General features: G+C 38.3%; 2 protein-coding genes across 3 annotated transcripts in view; both read left to right on the plus strand.

Moving 5' to 3' along the window:
* LOC119733919 (leucine-rich repeat-containing protein 15-like) overlaps positions 1-7,899 on the plus strand; it is a 33,643-nt gene extending 25,744 nt beyond the window's left edge. Inside the window, exons 8-12 of the mRNA XM_038207282.1 lie at positions 758-829; positions 3,087-3,158; positions 3,808-3,879; positions 7,646-7,717; positions 7,896-7,899. Coding sequence (XP_038063210.1) covers positions 758-829; positions 3,087-3,158; positions 3,808-3,879; positions 7,646-7,717; positions 7,896-7,899 — 292 coding nt within the window. The remainder of the gene's footprint in view (positions 1-757; positions 830-3,086; positions 3,159-3,807; positions 3,880-7,645; positions 7,718-7,895) is intronic.
* A 484-nt stretch (positions 7,900-8,383) lies between these two features.
* Positions 8,384-14,078, plus strand: LOC119733634 (G-protein coupled receptor GRL101-like). 2 transcript variants are annotated; one of them, XM_038207037.1, is made up of 5 exons: positions 8,384-8,762; positions 10,187-10,258; positions 10,942-11,013; positions 11,860-11,937; positions 12,159-14,078. In XM_038207037.1, the coding sequence occupies exons 1-5, from the start codon at positions 8,593-8,595 to the stop codon at positions 13,363-13,365; spliced, it is 1,599 nt and encodes a 532-aa protein (XP_038062965.1). In that variant the 5' UTR covers positions 8,384-8,592; the 3' UTR covers positions 13,366-14,078. The 2 variants fall into 2 exon arrangements, with proteins under 2 accessions (XP_038062965.1, XP_038062966.1); XM_038207038.1 differs by lacking the exon at positions 11,860-11,937.
* The last annotated feature ends 1,793 nt before the right edge of the window (positions 14,079-15,871 follow it).

Consider the following 15,871-nt stretch of genomic DNA (forward strand, 5'->3'; position numbering starts at 1 on the left):
AAAACAATAGCCCAGTATCATATCAAAATAACTGTTACCAAGTGGCGTAACAACGGCGGAGGGGTTGATGTGGGGAGGGGGGGGGGGAAACGTGCCCCGGGTACCCCCCCCCCCCATTTAAAATCAATTATCTTCAGTGGCCCTACCCCCTTGAAAAAGTGATTCACCCCAGGTGCCCCCTAGGACAGCCTGTCCCAAAAAAATGCTGCAAGCAGAAACGGGCTCTGTGTCCTTGGAATATTGAAAAATGTTTCATAATGCTTATATAATGTTAAACCTGGGATATTGACACAAATTGATTTTTGAGTGTTTGTGTTCAACTGACCATATCTCTGGTTTGGCAAAAGCAAAATTGATAACACAAACAGCATTTGAAGGCTGAATATCATGAAATATTTTTCAATATTCCAAGGACACAGAGCCCGTTTCTGCTTGCATTATTTTTTGGTCAGGCTGTAACCCACAGTTACGCGGCTACTTCAACTGCAATGTGGGTTCAGACGAAATAATTGTGTTTGCAATTGTATGTCTTTGTTATGTAAATTAGAAATATTTTTGCTGTAGTGATACATGACAATGCAGGGGATTGTATCCAGCAAATTGGAAGTTAACCTGCTGCTCCCACGTCTGTGGTAAAATCATAATAATGGTCATACCTGTTCATACCTGGGTCACGGCATTAGTTCAATGTTTAGGTGTTAATGTTGTGGGGGAATGGGACATCTCATCTCCCCATATTCCTTTCTTGACTTGACAGTTGGATGGTTGATCTTCCCCTGAAGTCGATTCCCAACGGTACATTTAGCGGGCTGCCCAATCTCTTCTGGCTGTAAGTTTGATACGGTTCCTGTTTGTTTTTGTTGTCACAGCAGAGAGTGCAAGGTCTGTTTGCATCATAAGCTTTGGCATCAATCTGCTTCTCTCCAAAATTACCGTTAACAATTTTCTTCTCTGCTCACACTCTGAAAACACTCTAGTTAAATTTGACTAGAACTCGGTCCAACTTGCACCAACTAACCCTATACAGTTTGACTAGGTGATTTTACAGCGTACAGTAACATTCCTTAAAGTAGCTGTTTAATCGGAGTTAATCAGGTACATTTTTTAAACTCTCGTATTTAACAGACAAATCTTGTGTCTTTCAACAGAAATACACGTGATTGAAATTGATGTCTTTTTAGTGTTCTTCTCTTTTGTTTGCAAATCGTTGACATTCAATTGCCTAACTTAACTTCAGCTTGATGATACAGTGATTTTGGCTTAAACATCATTCGTCTTCAACGTGCAACAAGATCCACTAAAATGTGGCATGAGAAATTTATTTATACATGCAAAAGCTTGTTTATTAAGGTAGAACCTGCGATAGTACACTTCACACCCTATATACAGCCATTTTGTCTCGCGAATAAAGTTTATAACTATGATGTTTGATTTTACATCAATATCCGTGATGTAAGTCTCAAGTTGATTCCCCATTCTTCTTTTTTTTAGATCATCTGTTTATTTAGATCATCTGTTTATTTATCGGTTTATTTCGTGTTTATATTGGATATAAAAAAAACATGAGGTCGCTTCAAGCTCTATCCAATATCCAATATTATACAAACTTTATTGTCGTTGTTGATGAGTAGCCGCTGCAGTAACGAATATGCTTGTAACCTGACTTTTAGCTCGTTAACATGTTTTAGCGATTTAATGTGAACCACACAAATTATCTGACCGATGGGTTTTGTCATTGGCTGTATTCACTCATATAATTTCCATGTGCTAGTCCCCAACACGATTTTAGAGCCACAGCAGATACTGCAAACCTGCAACAAAACACTTCGGATCAAATTCGATCAAGCTAAATGAGTCGTTTGTCGACCCCGGTCAAATTTGTTTTATTATAGATTTCAAAAGAGCACAATCTGAGCATTACTGCTGTGAAAACCGCATGCTGGTACCATCTTTAGTTAAAAAATGATGGAAGTCGGAACACCAAGAAAGGTGATGAAGTGATGTGATAAAGTGGTCCTATTTTGGCCTGTATCTCCAAATGAAAATTCCGGACAAACGACTCATGTAGCTTGATCGCATCATTTCTATTTTGTTTTTAATTACCAGGTATTAATTATTTCAACACTTTGTTTTTGCCTTTATTGCGAGCGCTGCTGTGCTTCCATTTTGCGGTAATTCAATTAATCTTTGTTCATGTAGTTATTATTGACTTTGTAGTGCATGTTATTTGTAATTCGTATTCAACTGTTGACTTTTCACGAATCAACCTTTAAGGGACACTGCGTCCTGGAACAGCCCAATTGGGCTACAAAACGCGCTTTCAACTTGACGAAATGATGTTAATCAATATTTTAAAGTAGGATAAAAACATCCACAACCCTTTAAAAACTGGGCGTTTTGTGTTTTTCCTTTATTATGCGTTCGAGAAAGACTTTTGGGGTCCACTTTTGCGACCCAAAAAAGTCGAGCTGTTCGGGTGCTAGTTGTGATTTCATCCGTAAAGTGATCGCCTTTTGCGGAAGTGTGAGAAACCGCACTTGTGCATTGGGGATTGGTCACCGCTGTTCGCGAGCACGGTGCTGTATACGTGCGTTATAATAGACACATACAACGTCTATATCGTGCCATGGATCCATGATCGTACATTGACTGAAAACGACAGGAAAAACGTATTCGTACTCCGTCGTGTCCGATGTAAACAACCGGGTTTTTTCGTCTTTTCTCGGGAACGGTCAGACATTAGGTTGGTTTCCTTTCAACCAGATGTTTGAAATAGGATAAGTAAACAATCCAAAACATGACATTTTCGGGGATTTTAGGACCTAGTGCCCCTTTAACGAGTCTCTTCGTGGACCACACATTTAATATGCCTCAATGGCAATAAAATCAATCTATAGGCCTATGCAATGTTAAAAAGAAACTGAAATGGGAAATTTACGTTCATATATTACGTACAGGCAGTTTAACTGAATAGAGATTACACTAATTTGAATGGAACATTATACTATAAAAGTACTATTAACACAAGTCTAAAAGATTTTGTTGTATATTTCAGCTTTGTTTATACTCTCCATTTGATTCAACAGTAATATGTGGAATCTTCCGCTCGTGTCGATTTCCGCAGGTACATTCACAGGGCTTTCCAATCTCCATTACATGTAAGTTTGATATCCTTCGTATCTTGTTAATGTTATCGGCTAATTATACTTCAATCTCTATTAGGATCTTAAACTATTTATAATTTATGAGAACCAATCTCATTCCCACTGAAGCCATCGATAACCATTTTAATAACTTATAAAAAAAGAGGATTTTTCGGTCTTTTGTTTTTGGTTTGTACAAAACAATTGAACAACCTGATAAATACAAACAAGTTATGTATTGGACATTTGTGATATTTAAGTAATATCAATCGGCGTACAACCAGATCGTATAACGTGTACCTTCCACCACAACGTGGGTTCCAAAATAAAAGTATGTGTTTAAAATGTGATGTCTTTGGAAGGTAACTTAGAAATAATTTGGTGAACCGGGTGTGCCCCCCAAAAGGTAAAACACGAACAATGAACAAGATATGAACTTCATGGCTATTGTTATGGTGTTATCATAAACATCACCAGTTATAGTTACACATAACCAGAGGAATGCATCCAGGATATCATTAGAAACTAGCTTTAATCATAAAACCATAACAATTGTCAAAAGGTACCTATTCGGTCACATTTTCCCAGTGTTTGTGTATTTTTGAGGGAGGGGGGGGGAAGAAACACCCATAAATTTCAACCCGGTATCTTCTTTACTTGACAGTCGGATGTACGATCTTCCTCTAGAGTCGATTCCTGCCGGTACATTTAGCAGGCTGCCCAAACTCAACAGGCTGTAAGTTTGATACGGCTCCTGCCAGTTTGTTTTTTAGTTCACAGCAGACAGTGCAAGCTTTATTTGCGTCATAAGCTTTGGCAACAATCTGACTCTCTTCAAAATTACCGTGAACCAATTTCTTTTGAGTTAGACTAACAGTCCTTAAAGTAACTTGTTAATGCCTTCAATAAGACTTCAATGATGAGGGAATCAGGTTTTTACTTTGATTTAACAAATACTAAAACTTTTTGTCACAATTTTATGGGTTTGATACAAATACATGTGATTATTAAAGATAGCTGTCTTTGGAGTGATCCGTTTTCAAATAAGCACACAATTATATCGTTTAACAAACTCCAGCTTGATGAAACAAGACAAGTTATGTATTCGGCCAAGTATAAGCTTGTAATTAGGGACCGTGACCATTCAGCCCCGGTATGAAAAGGGCCCCCCGGTAAGCTCGTCCCCTCCCTAGAAGTCCTTTCGTACCGTCCCAGCTACCAGCCCAGGAGCTGGTCCGGTTGCTAATCGGGAACTCCTCTATCCTGGGGTCTTTTGTTTGCAAGTATTGACACATGTAATATATCCCAGAAGAAACCTGCTTGTGGTTTTCATCTCTCAGCGCGAAACAATAGAACACTTTCGTCGGCACAGATCAAAACCCCTGCCTTGCGGTTTCGCTCACAATGGGACCGTAAATTAAAAGGGCGTTTGGAAGGATTTTATCTTTAATCCGGTAAATCTGCTATTGTTCTGATCTGGACGTTCTCTGAAGGGTAATAAATTGATGCGCCTGACTGACTTCAAAATTTCTGGTCAGACAGGACCATGTACCGGTGTAGCGTGAATTAACGTTTCTATGAAATTCGGACTCATTGGTAATAACGCGCATGTGTAAGTATGGTAATTAGGAAAGTGACCGGTCACGTGAGAGGGATTAACCAATAATAGGGAAAAGGGGTCCGATTTTCATAGGAGTCGGATTTTCATGTGACACCGGACGAGACTGGGCTGAAGACCGGACTGGCACTGGACCGGACGAGGTACCGGGGGGGGGGCCTTTTCATACCAGGGCTGAATGGTCACGGTCCCTTACGGTACATCTTGTACGAGTCCCTCGTACACTTCACACGCTATAGCTACATAGCCATTTTGTTTCATGAGAGAGGCCTATCATTGGTTTTACTGCAAAATTGCGGAAAAGCCTTTGCTTTAGCTCTGATTTTTTTCTATCTTCTTCCCTCTTCTTTTTGTTCTATCCAAAATCCCGAATAAATTTTGTACACGATTTGTTGGCATTCACTTTGGGCATCGATTCTTGTCACATCGTTTCAAGATAGCATTAGCATATCCTTATAGTCAGCGGCGTAGCAACGGGGGCGTGGGGGATTTGAACTTAAAACATAGAAGTTATGGCACAAATACTATTTTTGACCAAATATTGCCAAAATAATGAGAAAAAATGTTGTCATAAGGTTAATGTGCACCTTCTGATATGGTTTTAAAGACTCTGCCACGTCTACCTTGCTCAAAATTTCATCTGAGGAACCATAGCACTCATAGGTATTTCTCAGTCTCTGATTCACATTCTACAAATGAATTATAGTAATGTCACTTGCATTAACAATGCAGAACGTCCCAATTTTAGTACGAGGGTACAGTGTTACTGGATTATCCGTTGCATTCATTGCCATTACAATCACATTACTACATGATTCTGACTTTCGAGTCACAGAAATTGTGTTAGCAATTAATACACCAAGACTTTGGACATTTCGTCCAGTGTTACATTGACCAATAATACCAGAAGGCATGGTATTCTTAACCTTGGCAAAGAAAACTGTTTGTGATCGAGCTGGGATATTAACCCGTTTACAAACTCGCAACTGATTCTTTCTATGGATTTTCAATTTTGATCTACCAATATCAATGGTTGCGTTCTGTGCGTTCAAAAATTGCACATCCAACATTACACTACAACTTAGTCCTTGGGCTACATGAAATGGCACAGTGAACTGTCTTCCAGCAATAACAATTGAAACATCAGAACAACCCATAATTACAAGTTTTCCTCCGTCTGCTACTTTTGCTGAACCAATGTTCGAGTCACACATAGGAACTTTTGTCAATGACTGATTTGTTTTCAAATACTGATTTGATATTAAATTAATTGTTGCACCAGTATCTATCAAACAATTTACAGTATTTGTACCAATAGAAATTAGAATAGTACTCGTGTTGGTCAAGTCAATTTCAACGGGATCATCAGTTTTCAAGGACTTGCCACCTACATTTTTGTTTTTGACCCCTTTGTTTTGGCATGTAGATGGCCTATTAGTTTATCCTATGGCCGTCAATGTGAAATTTTGAAAAGCAATCAGCCTTCCTGTGACCATATTTTCCACATCTATGACAGATACCGTTAAATTTCATATTCCTTGCAAATGGCACACGTTGTTCATTTGACTGTTTTGGCCTTCTGTAATTTGACTGACCAGGGCCCTTGGGATACTTTTGGACCGACTTCACTTTTTCTTCGATGTGATTTAATTGACACTGTATCTTATTGATACTTTCTTCAATTTTGACAAGTTGGTCATCAGTATTTATGTTAACAACACTAGTTGTCACCGTGGTAGAATTTGAGATTTTATGAATACTCTCACCTAATCTAGCAAAATCAATAGCTTCTACTATACTCGTAGGTTGCTTAGAAATGACAAATGCTCTAAGCGAGGGTCTTAATCCCCGAACTAGTCTACCTACTATTTCATTTTCTGAACATTTCAAGACTCCACCGAAGAATGTCAGTTACATAAGAATCAATCGATTCAGATTCGCCTTGTGAACGGTCAGTGAGTTTTGCTTCGCGGACCCATCTAGCGCTATCCCCTTCAAATACTTGTTTGAGGGTAGTGACCACTTTAAAAAAAGTCATTTTTATCACTGTCTGACAAACCAGCATAACAAACAGCGGCTGGACCTTTAATCGAAGGCCCAAAGCCAAAGCCTTTTTGTCGCTAGCAAAATCTCGCAATTTAGCGTATGTCTCGAATCTATTGAGAAAAAGGTCGAGATCTTCTGTTCCTGAATATGTGTCGTCAAATTTGCACTCATATTTACAAACAAAATACACTGGTCAAAATAAAAACAAAATATTTACATTGTATAGTTACGTACCATACAGACCAGCGGGTCTGTGTCCGCGTGTGGTCACGCCATGCTGTGTAGAGTCGGATCTTCCACCATGTGTGATGGACGAACTTCAATCGGCCATCCGGGATTCAAGTTGACAATTTAACTATGAAGGACTCGGTAAATTAAAGACGGTGAACACAGACTTTTTCCGTACTCAAATAATTTATTAATTAAACAGAACAAGACCGAATCCATAAATACACAAACTGCAGTCTGCAGGGAGCTATGGTGACCACACGCCTCTGGAACACAGACAACCAGCGTGGGGCAAAACCATGGGTTTTATACAGAATTAATACGGCTGGGTTATATAATCAAATTCCAAGGGATACAGTGAATTCGGATTAGGAAGCGCATTTACTGGTTCCGCAATTACGTAAGCGAATAATCAGGTGAAAGCACTGTAAAATAATCAGGTGCATTACACCCTACAGACAGTTTAACCGAATAGAGATTACAATAATTTGACAGAAAAAGTATACTTGAACACAAAACATGTAGTATATATATATTATTCACACCAATCTAAGTTTGAAGATTTTGTTGTGTATTTCAGCTTTGTTATATTTTCCATTTGATTCAACAGTTTCATGAGGAATTTCCCGGTCGTGTCGATTTCCGCTGGTGCATTTCGAGGACTCTCCAACCTCAAATTGCTGTACGTTTTATACAGCTCATATCTTGTTTGTGTTTCCTGCAAGCTGTATTTGATGCTTAACTGTCTAAATATCAACCAATCTGCTTCTCACAAAGTTTCTTTGAACCCTTTTGTAAAATTTTAAAATCATATATGGTATTTTGTTTCGGTCATTTCTTTTTGGATTGTACAAAAATAGCTAAATAACGTAATAAATACGCACAGACGTGATATAATGGACATTTGTGAGATTAAAGTAATATCAATCAGCTGTTTCGCTGACCATTTTCAGACTTATTTACTTTTAAAACTGGACCCCAGTTTGACAGATTTCTCTCACTGGTCTAGTATCTTTCCTGTCCCCACCTTTTTCGGAAATTCTTAACGTGCAACATAAATTGGAGCCTGTTCTTTTCATTCAGTCTGCTATTAAATACAACCATACCCTTGAAGAAGTCTGAACATGCTAGGAATGTGAATTGCGTATGGCAGAAACGTTATTTTCTTCTCCAATATGAGCAATCTTCAATCGGGAACTTACAATATTGATTTTTTTTTTAAATTGTATACATGTAACAGATCGTAATAACTGTTACTTCCACCACAATGTGTGTTTCAAACGCAATAATATTACAATTACATGTGTAATGTTTGCAATGTGATATCTTTGGAATGAAATTAGAAATATTTTGATGAACAGGGTGTCCCTTAAAAGCAAACAACGAACAAGTTATGACCTAAACGACCATAATTTCGGTTTTTATCACAAACTAAGTAACTTCGTGATGCATGAGCATGCTGGGGGTACGTATTGGGAATTGGCTTACTTCCCCTTTAGTTTATGATAAAACCACCCTATTGATCATCAAGTACAAAGTTGGGGTCACATTGTCCCAATGTCTAGGTGTTGCCTATTGGGGGCAACGGGCCAGCCCATACATGTATATATTATTTCATTATTTGTTCTCCGTTTATTCTTTTCTCGACCTGACAGTCAGATTAACACTTTTCCTCTGGAGTCGATTCCCAACGGTGCATTTAGCGAACTGCCCTCTCTCTACACACTGTAAGTTTGATACGCTTCTTGTTTCGTTGTTGCAGTGCAGGCCCTATTTTCATCTTAAAAGCTTTGGCATCAATCTGCATGAATCTGAATGTCAATAGTTACCTTTAACCACTTCTTTGGAGTGTGAGCAGCATTCCTTAAAGTAGCTGGTTAATCCCAAAGTTCTTAATCAAAAGGTAATTAGGTTTCTTATTTTTTTTTATTTGCTTTTCTCAGGCAATAAACTTATTGTCATATATAGTTCTGTGAGTTTAATAGAAATACACTTTCGTAAATCGCTGTTAAGTGTGCGCACAAATTCTGTCGCAACTTCGGCTTGATGATAGTTACAGTAACATGGCTTTATAACATTCGTCTGATTCGAACTGCAAACAAGACCCCCAAAATGCGGCACAAGGTGTCGAGAAATGTATTTGTCCATGTATGAGCTCGCTGTTTGGTAGAATTTTGTGAGAGTCCCTCGTTCACTTCACACCCAATTGCTATATAGTCATTTTGTCTCACTAATAAGATCTTTTATGTCTGAATGAAGAGCAATATCATTTCAATGTCCAAACGATGTTGGTTTTAATAATCATTTAATATATACTTGTATGTCTCCCATTGTGTTTCTTTCCACATGTTGTGTTTATAGCCAGCACTGTTGTGACTCATTCAAGTATTCTTTTGCATGCATTTATTATTATTTTTGCATTGCATGCTATTTCTAATATCCTTATTCAACATTTAATTTATTTAACAATTTTAACTTAACGACTCTCTTCGTGGACGGCACGTTTAATACCCCTCGATGGGAGTAATTAATTAATCTAAGTCTGTCTAATATTTAAATGAAAATGAAAATAGAAAAATACAGGCAGTTTACCTATTAGATATTCAACCTTATTTTCCTTTATATTTTTAGTCCTTTTGCAGGAATATTTTGTTGCCTTTTTGGTTTTTACGCTAATGCAAATGTCCTTAATGTCCTCAAGAAACCTCAAAGTTACAGTTATTTCAGCACCAATTTGCCGGCATTTAAACATTTTGTTAATGCAAATGTTCTTTTCTTTGATGATTCATTGTTGTGTCAGCACATGGCAGTAAGTCAATGAGCAAACTTTTCTCACAGAAGTTTTCCATGCGCACATTTTTGGGTTCACAATTTGAAACAGAAACCCCTAAACTGAAAAGCGTCTTCCTGAAATGACATCACAGCAACAGCGCCCTCAGTTGCCAGGAAAAGCATGAAGACTTGTAAATGTTTAAAGAAGAGCACTGAATAAATAGACCCCAAAAAAGGAGAGAATGTCAAATAGTTTTATACATTTTAAAGAGGCAGAAAGTTGCACAAAATATGTTACTGCCAAAAATTGTTATTTCATGGATCCTTTTAAAAAATGTTGTGTGTTTCTGCTTCGTATATTCTCCATTTGATTCGACAGTTATCTGGTAAATCTACCACTCGTGTCGATTTCCGCCAATACATTTAGAGGACTTTCCAATCTCCGAACCCTGTAAGTTTGAAATGCTTCGTATTTTGTTGGTGTTAAAGAGTATATATCCCGCAAGCTACATTTGGATTTTCAAACTATCTAAATAGAAACCAATCTCACTCTCGCAAAGACGTTAATAGGACATTACGTCCTGGAAAGCACCCAATTGGGTTACAGAACGCGTTTAAAACGACATTAAATTACAATGTAACTGGAAAGAGCATTTAAAAGTATAGGATACAAATGCCCACACAACCATCCTTAATAAACTGGGCGTTCTTGTATTATTCTTTCGAGAACGAATTTTGGGGGTCAAAATATTATTCAAAAATCGAGCTGTTGGTTGCTAGTCGTGAATCCTGCAGCAGATTTTTCCACCCCTGCATCGCATTTTGCGGACGTGCAAGAAACAACATGTGTATATTGGGGCTGTGTGTATAATGTGTCACACACAATGTGTACCGTGCATTGCATGGACATGTGTGGAAATACGTAATGCATATGCCACAAAATGTCCACCCAGACTTTTTTTTGTCAGGAAGAGTGCAACATTAGGTAGATTTTCCTTCATCCATACCTTTGAAATAGCATACGGAAACAATCAAAAACAGACAATTTTAGTGGATTTCAGACCGTAGTGTCTCATTCATAAAATATTTTGCAGTGCATTTCAACTTTGCTATATTCTCCATTTGATTTGACAGTCGTCTGATAAATCTTCCGCTCGTGTCGATCCCAGAGGGTGCGTTTGGTGGACTCTTCAGTCTCGAAACCCTGTAAGTTTGATATTGTTCCCAAATACCTGACTATGTATTTACAAGTTTTCAACCCAGTTAGCCTTGTATAGATCGCTAGATATATAACATGCCCATTTAAGATGATTAAACATGACCCGTGGCCATAATTTCTTTAAAACCTTCTTTAACCAACTTTATATAAGGGTAATATAAATCAGTTGATGACGTCATCATGATGTCACTTCAGGGTTTAAATTCCATTGTCATTATCTACTTACCCACGAAGTTTCATAACGATCGACTATTTTTTTATATGCATATAAAACAAAATCCATTTTGATGACTTCATGATGATGTCAAACATTTCTTCGAAATTTCGTGCATATATATAGAATTATCTATAACGTAACGTACCCAATACACAAATAATTGTGTGGCTTGTTTGGTGGTTCTTGAGATATGCAGATAAGATAAAAACTATTGAAGAAAACGATACCGTCGTCATTAAGTCATTTCAATTTTGGTATATTACTAATCCCGGATTATGTATATACAAAGTTTCAACCCAATCGGCCTTGTCGTTCTAGATATAGGCTGTTAAATATTACATGTTTCTTGAGATATGCTTTTTCCGCTGAATGGGGGATTCTCTATTTTTAATTCTTAATGTACAGATCTAGACAATTTTTTTTCTTGTTAAATCTTAACTGTTTAATCTAAACTGTCCATCTTCGGACCATATTTGCTTCGACGGATTGATCGTTTATAGACAAATGACATGTTTGAAAGGAAGAGAGCAGTAAGCTGGTTGCTTCAAATATGGATTTCGGGTAGGCCTATTTTGGTGAAGTGTCAATACCATGTTCGACATCTGATCTTTTTCAGTGTCATGCGTAATGTATCAGGCACGTTGACTAAGCTTGGTAAGGTCGCCGCTGATGGGTTACCAGCCTTGCTACGAGCGTAAGTCATTGAGTTGCTCGTAAAGTAAAATCGATTGCAATATAATTTTCTCAAACGCGGATGACGCTGCCTGGGAAAGTGATTTTTTTTGGGGGGGGGGGGTCCGTACCCAAGTTCATGCCAGTTCATTAGAGGCAGCATCGAATACTATGTGCCGTTCTAACAAGACATGTGTTAATGTACTGTATATAATGTTCTTTAACCGTTTGTTTAATTTTCAGACACGTTGATGAGTACCGTGTTTGCTGTGCCCTATCCAAGTTGCATCACTTTTCTATCGAGCAAAATTGTTCAACTGTAAAGCGTAGACCAGATTTGAATCTGTGCGACAGCCTTATGCCAAATAGCATCCTACGAGCGATGTTGTGGGCATTGGGACTAAGCGCGCTTATTGGTAATTTGTGTTTCCTGATTTGGAGGCTTACGCAGAAAGGGGTCGGAGGGGGTAAGAAAACGCTCTCCATAATGGTAGGAAATCTGGCCATGGCAGACTTCATGATGGGTGTGTACATGTTAATCATAGCTGGTGCAGATCTTTCATTTGGCGATGACTACTTTCTCGTGGCCCCTAAATGGCGCTCCAGCATAATGTGTAAACTTGCTGGAGTCTTGTCCGTTCTGTCCAGCGAGGCTTCGGTGTTTTTTGTGACACTCATCAGCGTGGACTGCTTCCTAGGCATTGTCTTTCCGTGGAAAAACTTCTCTCTGGGAACGAAATCAACAACAGTCATTATTGTTGTCTTATGGTTTCTGGCACTTTGTCTGAGTATCGTGCCGACACTTTCATTTGGGTCCGGTTCTGATGTATATGGACTTTCGGATGTTTGTATCGGCCTTCCTCTCACCACTAAGGCATCTGGTGTGACCACATTTGGTAAGAAGTACACTGATGGATGGGGGTGGGATTTGGGCATGGACATTTCACAAACCACGGGTGAGAAACCATCTTGGATCCTGTCAATCATTCTCTTCCTTGGCGTCAATCTGGTTTCGTTTCTCCTTGTCCTGTGTTGCTACGTCGCCATCTTCATCAGTGTCAAGCGGACGGCCAGTGCCGTCCGAACGAATGCCCATCGGGAGCGTGAAGTCAAAATGGCAGCCAAGATGGCGCTGATCGTGATGACGGATTTCTGCTGTTGGATGCCAGTAATCATCCTGGGGATTCTGTCTCAGACGGGAACAGTTAGTCTATCCACCGAAGTGTATGCATGGGTTGTGGTTCTAGGTCTTCCAATCAACTCGTCCCTCAATCCTTTCCTTTACACTTTCTTCACAGTTTGTTGCGCGACTAAACCAAAGGCAAAAGCAGCGAAAAGGAATCAACTTGAACTAACCAATATGAACAAAGTTAAAAAACACACAAAAGCAGTAGTGGATACGGGAGGGGGGGGTGTTAAGGCAGTCTTCCCCGGTAAGAAAAGGTCATGAGCAAAAGTAGCACATCATGACCTGTTTAATACGCCTACCTCCCCGACAACTAACCCCTCCCCTTGAGCCAAAGCTGGATTCGCATCTGCAAACGTACAAAATACTGAGGTTTGACTCACATCATATAGGGCTGAAAATTTCTACCAAATGATTCCTGTAGGCCTACCTGAAATGATATGAATTAAATTATTACACAGATGTCCGTTTTTACATATATGGCGATTCCTACATGAAATGATATGAGAATGGCCGTGGCTTATAGAGCTGTGTAAAAGCCATGATTGCAAAATCTTACCCTGGTGTCAAGCCCAGGAATATTTGTAATCCACATACTTTTATCATCAATTTTTTTATGAAAACCGGGACGTCCTGTTTCACGAAATCCTAAGTTTGTGAAAGCAGGTAGGGTGCTGTAACGATTCCATTTCTTTCATTGACTGAGGATTTAGCAAACTGTTCATTCCAGTAAAGACGATAATTATTATAAAAGGCTTTTTCTGATTGTGACCAAGACCTCACAGATGTCATCATATAACGTGCGTGTGTTGTTCAGATGGTGTTTTTATCTTTGCATTTGGTGCTACACGCATTTTGATTGTTGGCATGGGCGTCGCCAGGATTTTTTCTAGAGGGGGGCAAAACATATTTTTCCCCAAAAAATTCTATCAAATACTATGACTTCACGCCTCTGTTTTTTTCTTGTTTTTCTTTTCTTTTTCTTCTTCTTCTTCTTTTTTTTTTGCTTTTCCGGGGGGGGGGGGGGCAACCTTTCACCCCCCCCCCCTCGCAACGCCCATGATTGTTGGTCATGTTTGTTCGCTTGTGGAAGTACTTTTTCGTCAATTTTTGGGGCGATCAAAGGTGTCTCCAGGAAACATTCAATGAGGGCGCTCTGTAAGGTTAAGGGCCTATACCCCCAAATCAACACCGCCATTGTATTTCTCGATGATGTCATTTCTTAAGTTTCAAGTAAATAAAAACATCAATTTTTGCAAATGGCAGAAATTCGCTAAATGCGTCATTCGTTGAATGTTATAATACAGCGTTGCATGCATTTGGCGAATATCTTTAAATACTCTTAATTAATGTATTAAAATAATGTCACAATTTCAAAAAGCATGGTATGTCCTGATAGCTGAGGGCGCTGCTTCTGTGACTCACTTGAGGCAAACACTTTATATTTTTAATTATCTAAGAACAATGAAACAAAAATATAGTCCATTCATTAATTTTATAGCTCGTTGACTTGCTGTCGGAAACTAAATGAACACAGACATTTATACGAGAAATAGAGGATTGACACAACACTAAACCGAAGCTTCAGGCAAGTTTAAATGCTGATTCAACTTTGACATTGTGTATATATACATTCTACGATTACGATTGCATATACAAAATATTCGCATATGGCAAAAACAAAAGAATATTTGTATATCTTGACCATCATACTTTGAAACTCTTGTGACAATATTTTTTTTTTCATTCTAAACTTTTGCATGAAGAGTGACATTGCAAGAAGCCTGTGATTATTGGATTTAAAAATATAGGTCGGTTTGTTATGTCTTATTTAAGGTAATTTCAATATGACCATTCATGTATAAAAAGTGTAATGCGTACGCCTTTGAAATTTGCTGTACAAAATACAATAGTTTAATATTAGTGAAGTCGATTTTAATTACAGGTATTTGTTTATGTATTGTGGCTTAAAAGTAAAACAGAGAATATTAACTGTACAGTATACATGTACACCGCCCCCCTCTGGCCGCCAACAATTTCTATACATAAAATCAGCACAATGTATAACATTAAAAAAAGCGCAATAAACAAAAAACATTAATCGTTACTAAATGCAAGGGCGGATCCAAAGTGGGGGGTGGGGGTGCCCCCAAAAAAAAACGAATCCATTTTTTTTTTTAGGTGACTTTGCAATTAAAGCTGGCAAAGAGTACATCACTATCTTTTCCTAAAAACAATATTGGTTAAAGTGGTCATAAATTGCCTCAGCTCTTAAGCGGGCCGCGAACCCCACGCCGTAATTTTTTTTTGACACACTTTTGGGGGACCAAATTTGTTTGAGCCCCCAAAAATTGTGTTCTGGATCCGCCCTTGACTAAATGAGCCATGTGACGAATTTAACACTGTTGGATGTTTTTGGCGAACATCCTTCCCACTTATTAATGTATTATAATAATGTCATAATTTCAAAAGGATGCCTAACAACTGAGGGCGCTGCTTGTGTGATATCACTTCAGGCAAAGGATATCACTTCAGGCTTACAGTTTAAGGACAATGAATCCAAAATGAAGCCTATTCATTTAAAAAAACAAACGATTGCATAAAGATAGCTCATTGTCTTGCTGTCGGATACTAAATCAACAAAGACATTAATTCGAACAGATGATTGACACAACACTAAATCAAAACAGACAAGTTGAAATGCTGATTCAACTGTAGCACTGTATAATTAATTATATATATTTTACTATTATACTTATTTGCATTAATA

The sequence above is a fragment of the Patiria miniata genome, unplaced genomic scaffold (assembly GCF_015706575.1).
Source record: "Patiria miniata isolate m_02_andy unplaced genomic scaffold, ASM1570657v1 HiC_scaffold_26, whole genome shotgun sequence".
NCBI classification, from domain to species: domain Eukaryota; kingdom Metazoa; phylum Echinodermata; class Asteroidea; order Valvatida; family Asterinidae; genus Patiria; species Patiria miniata.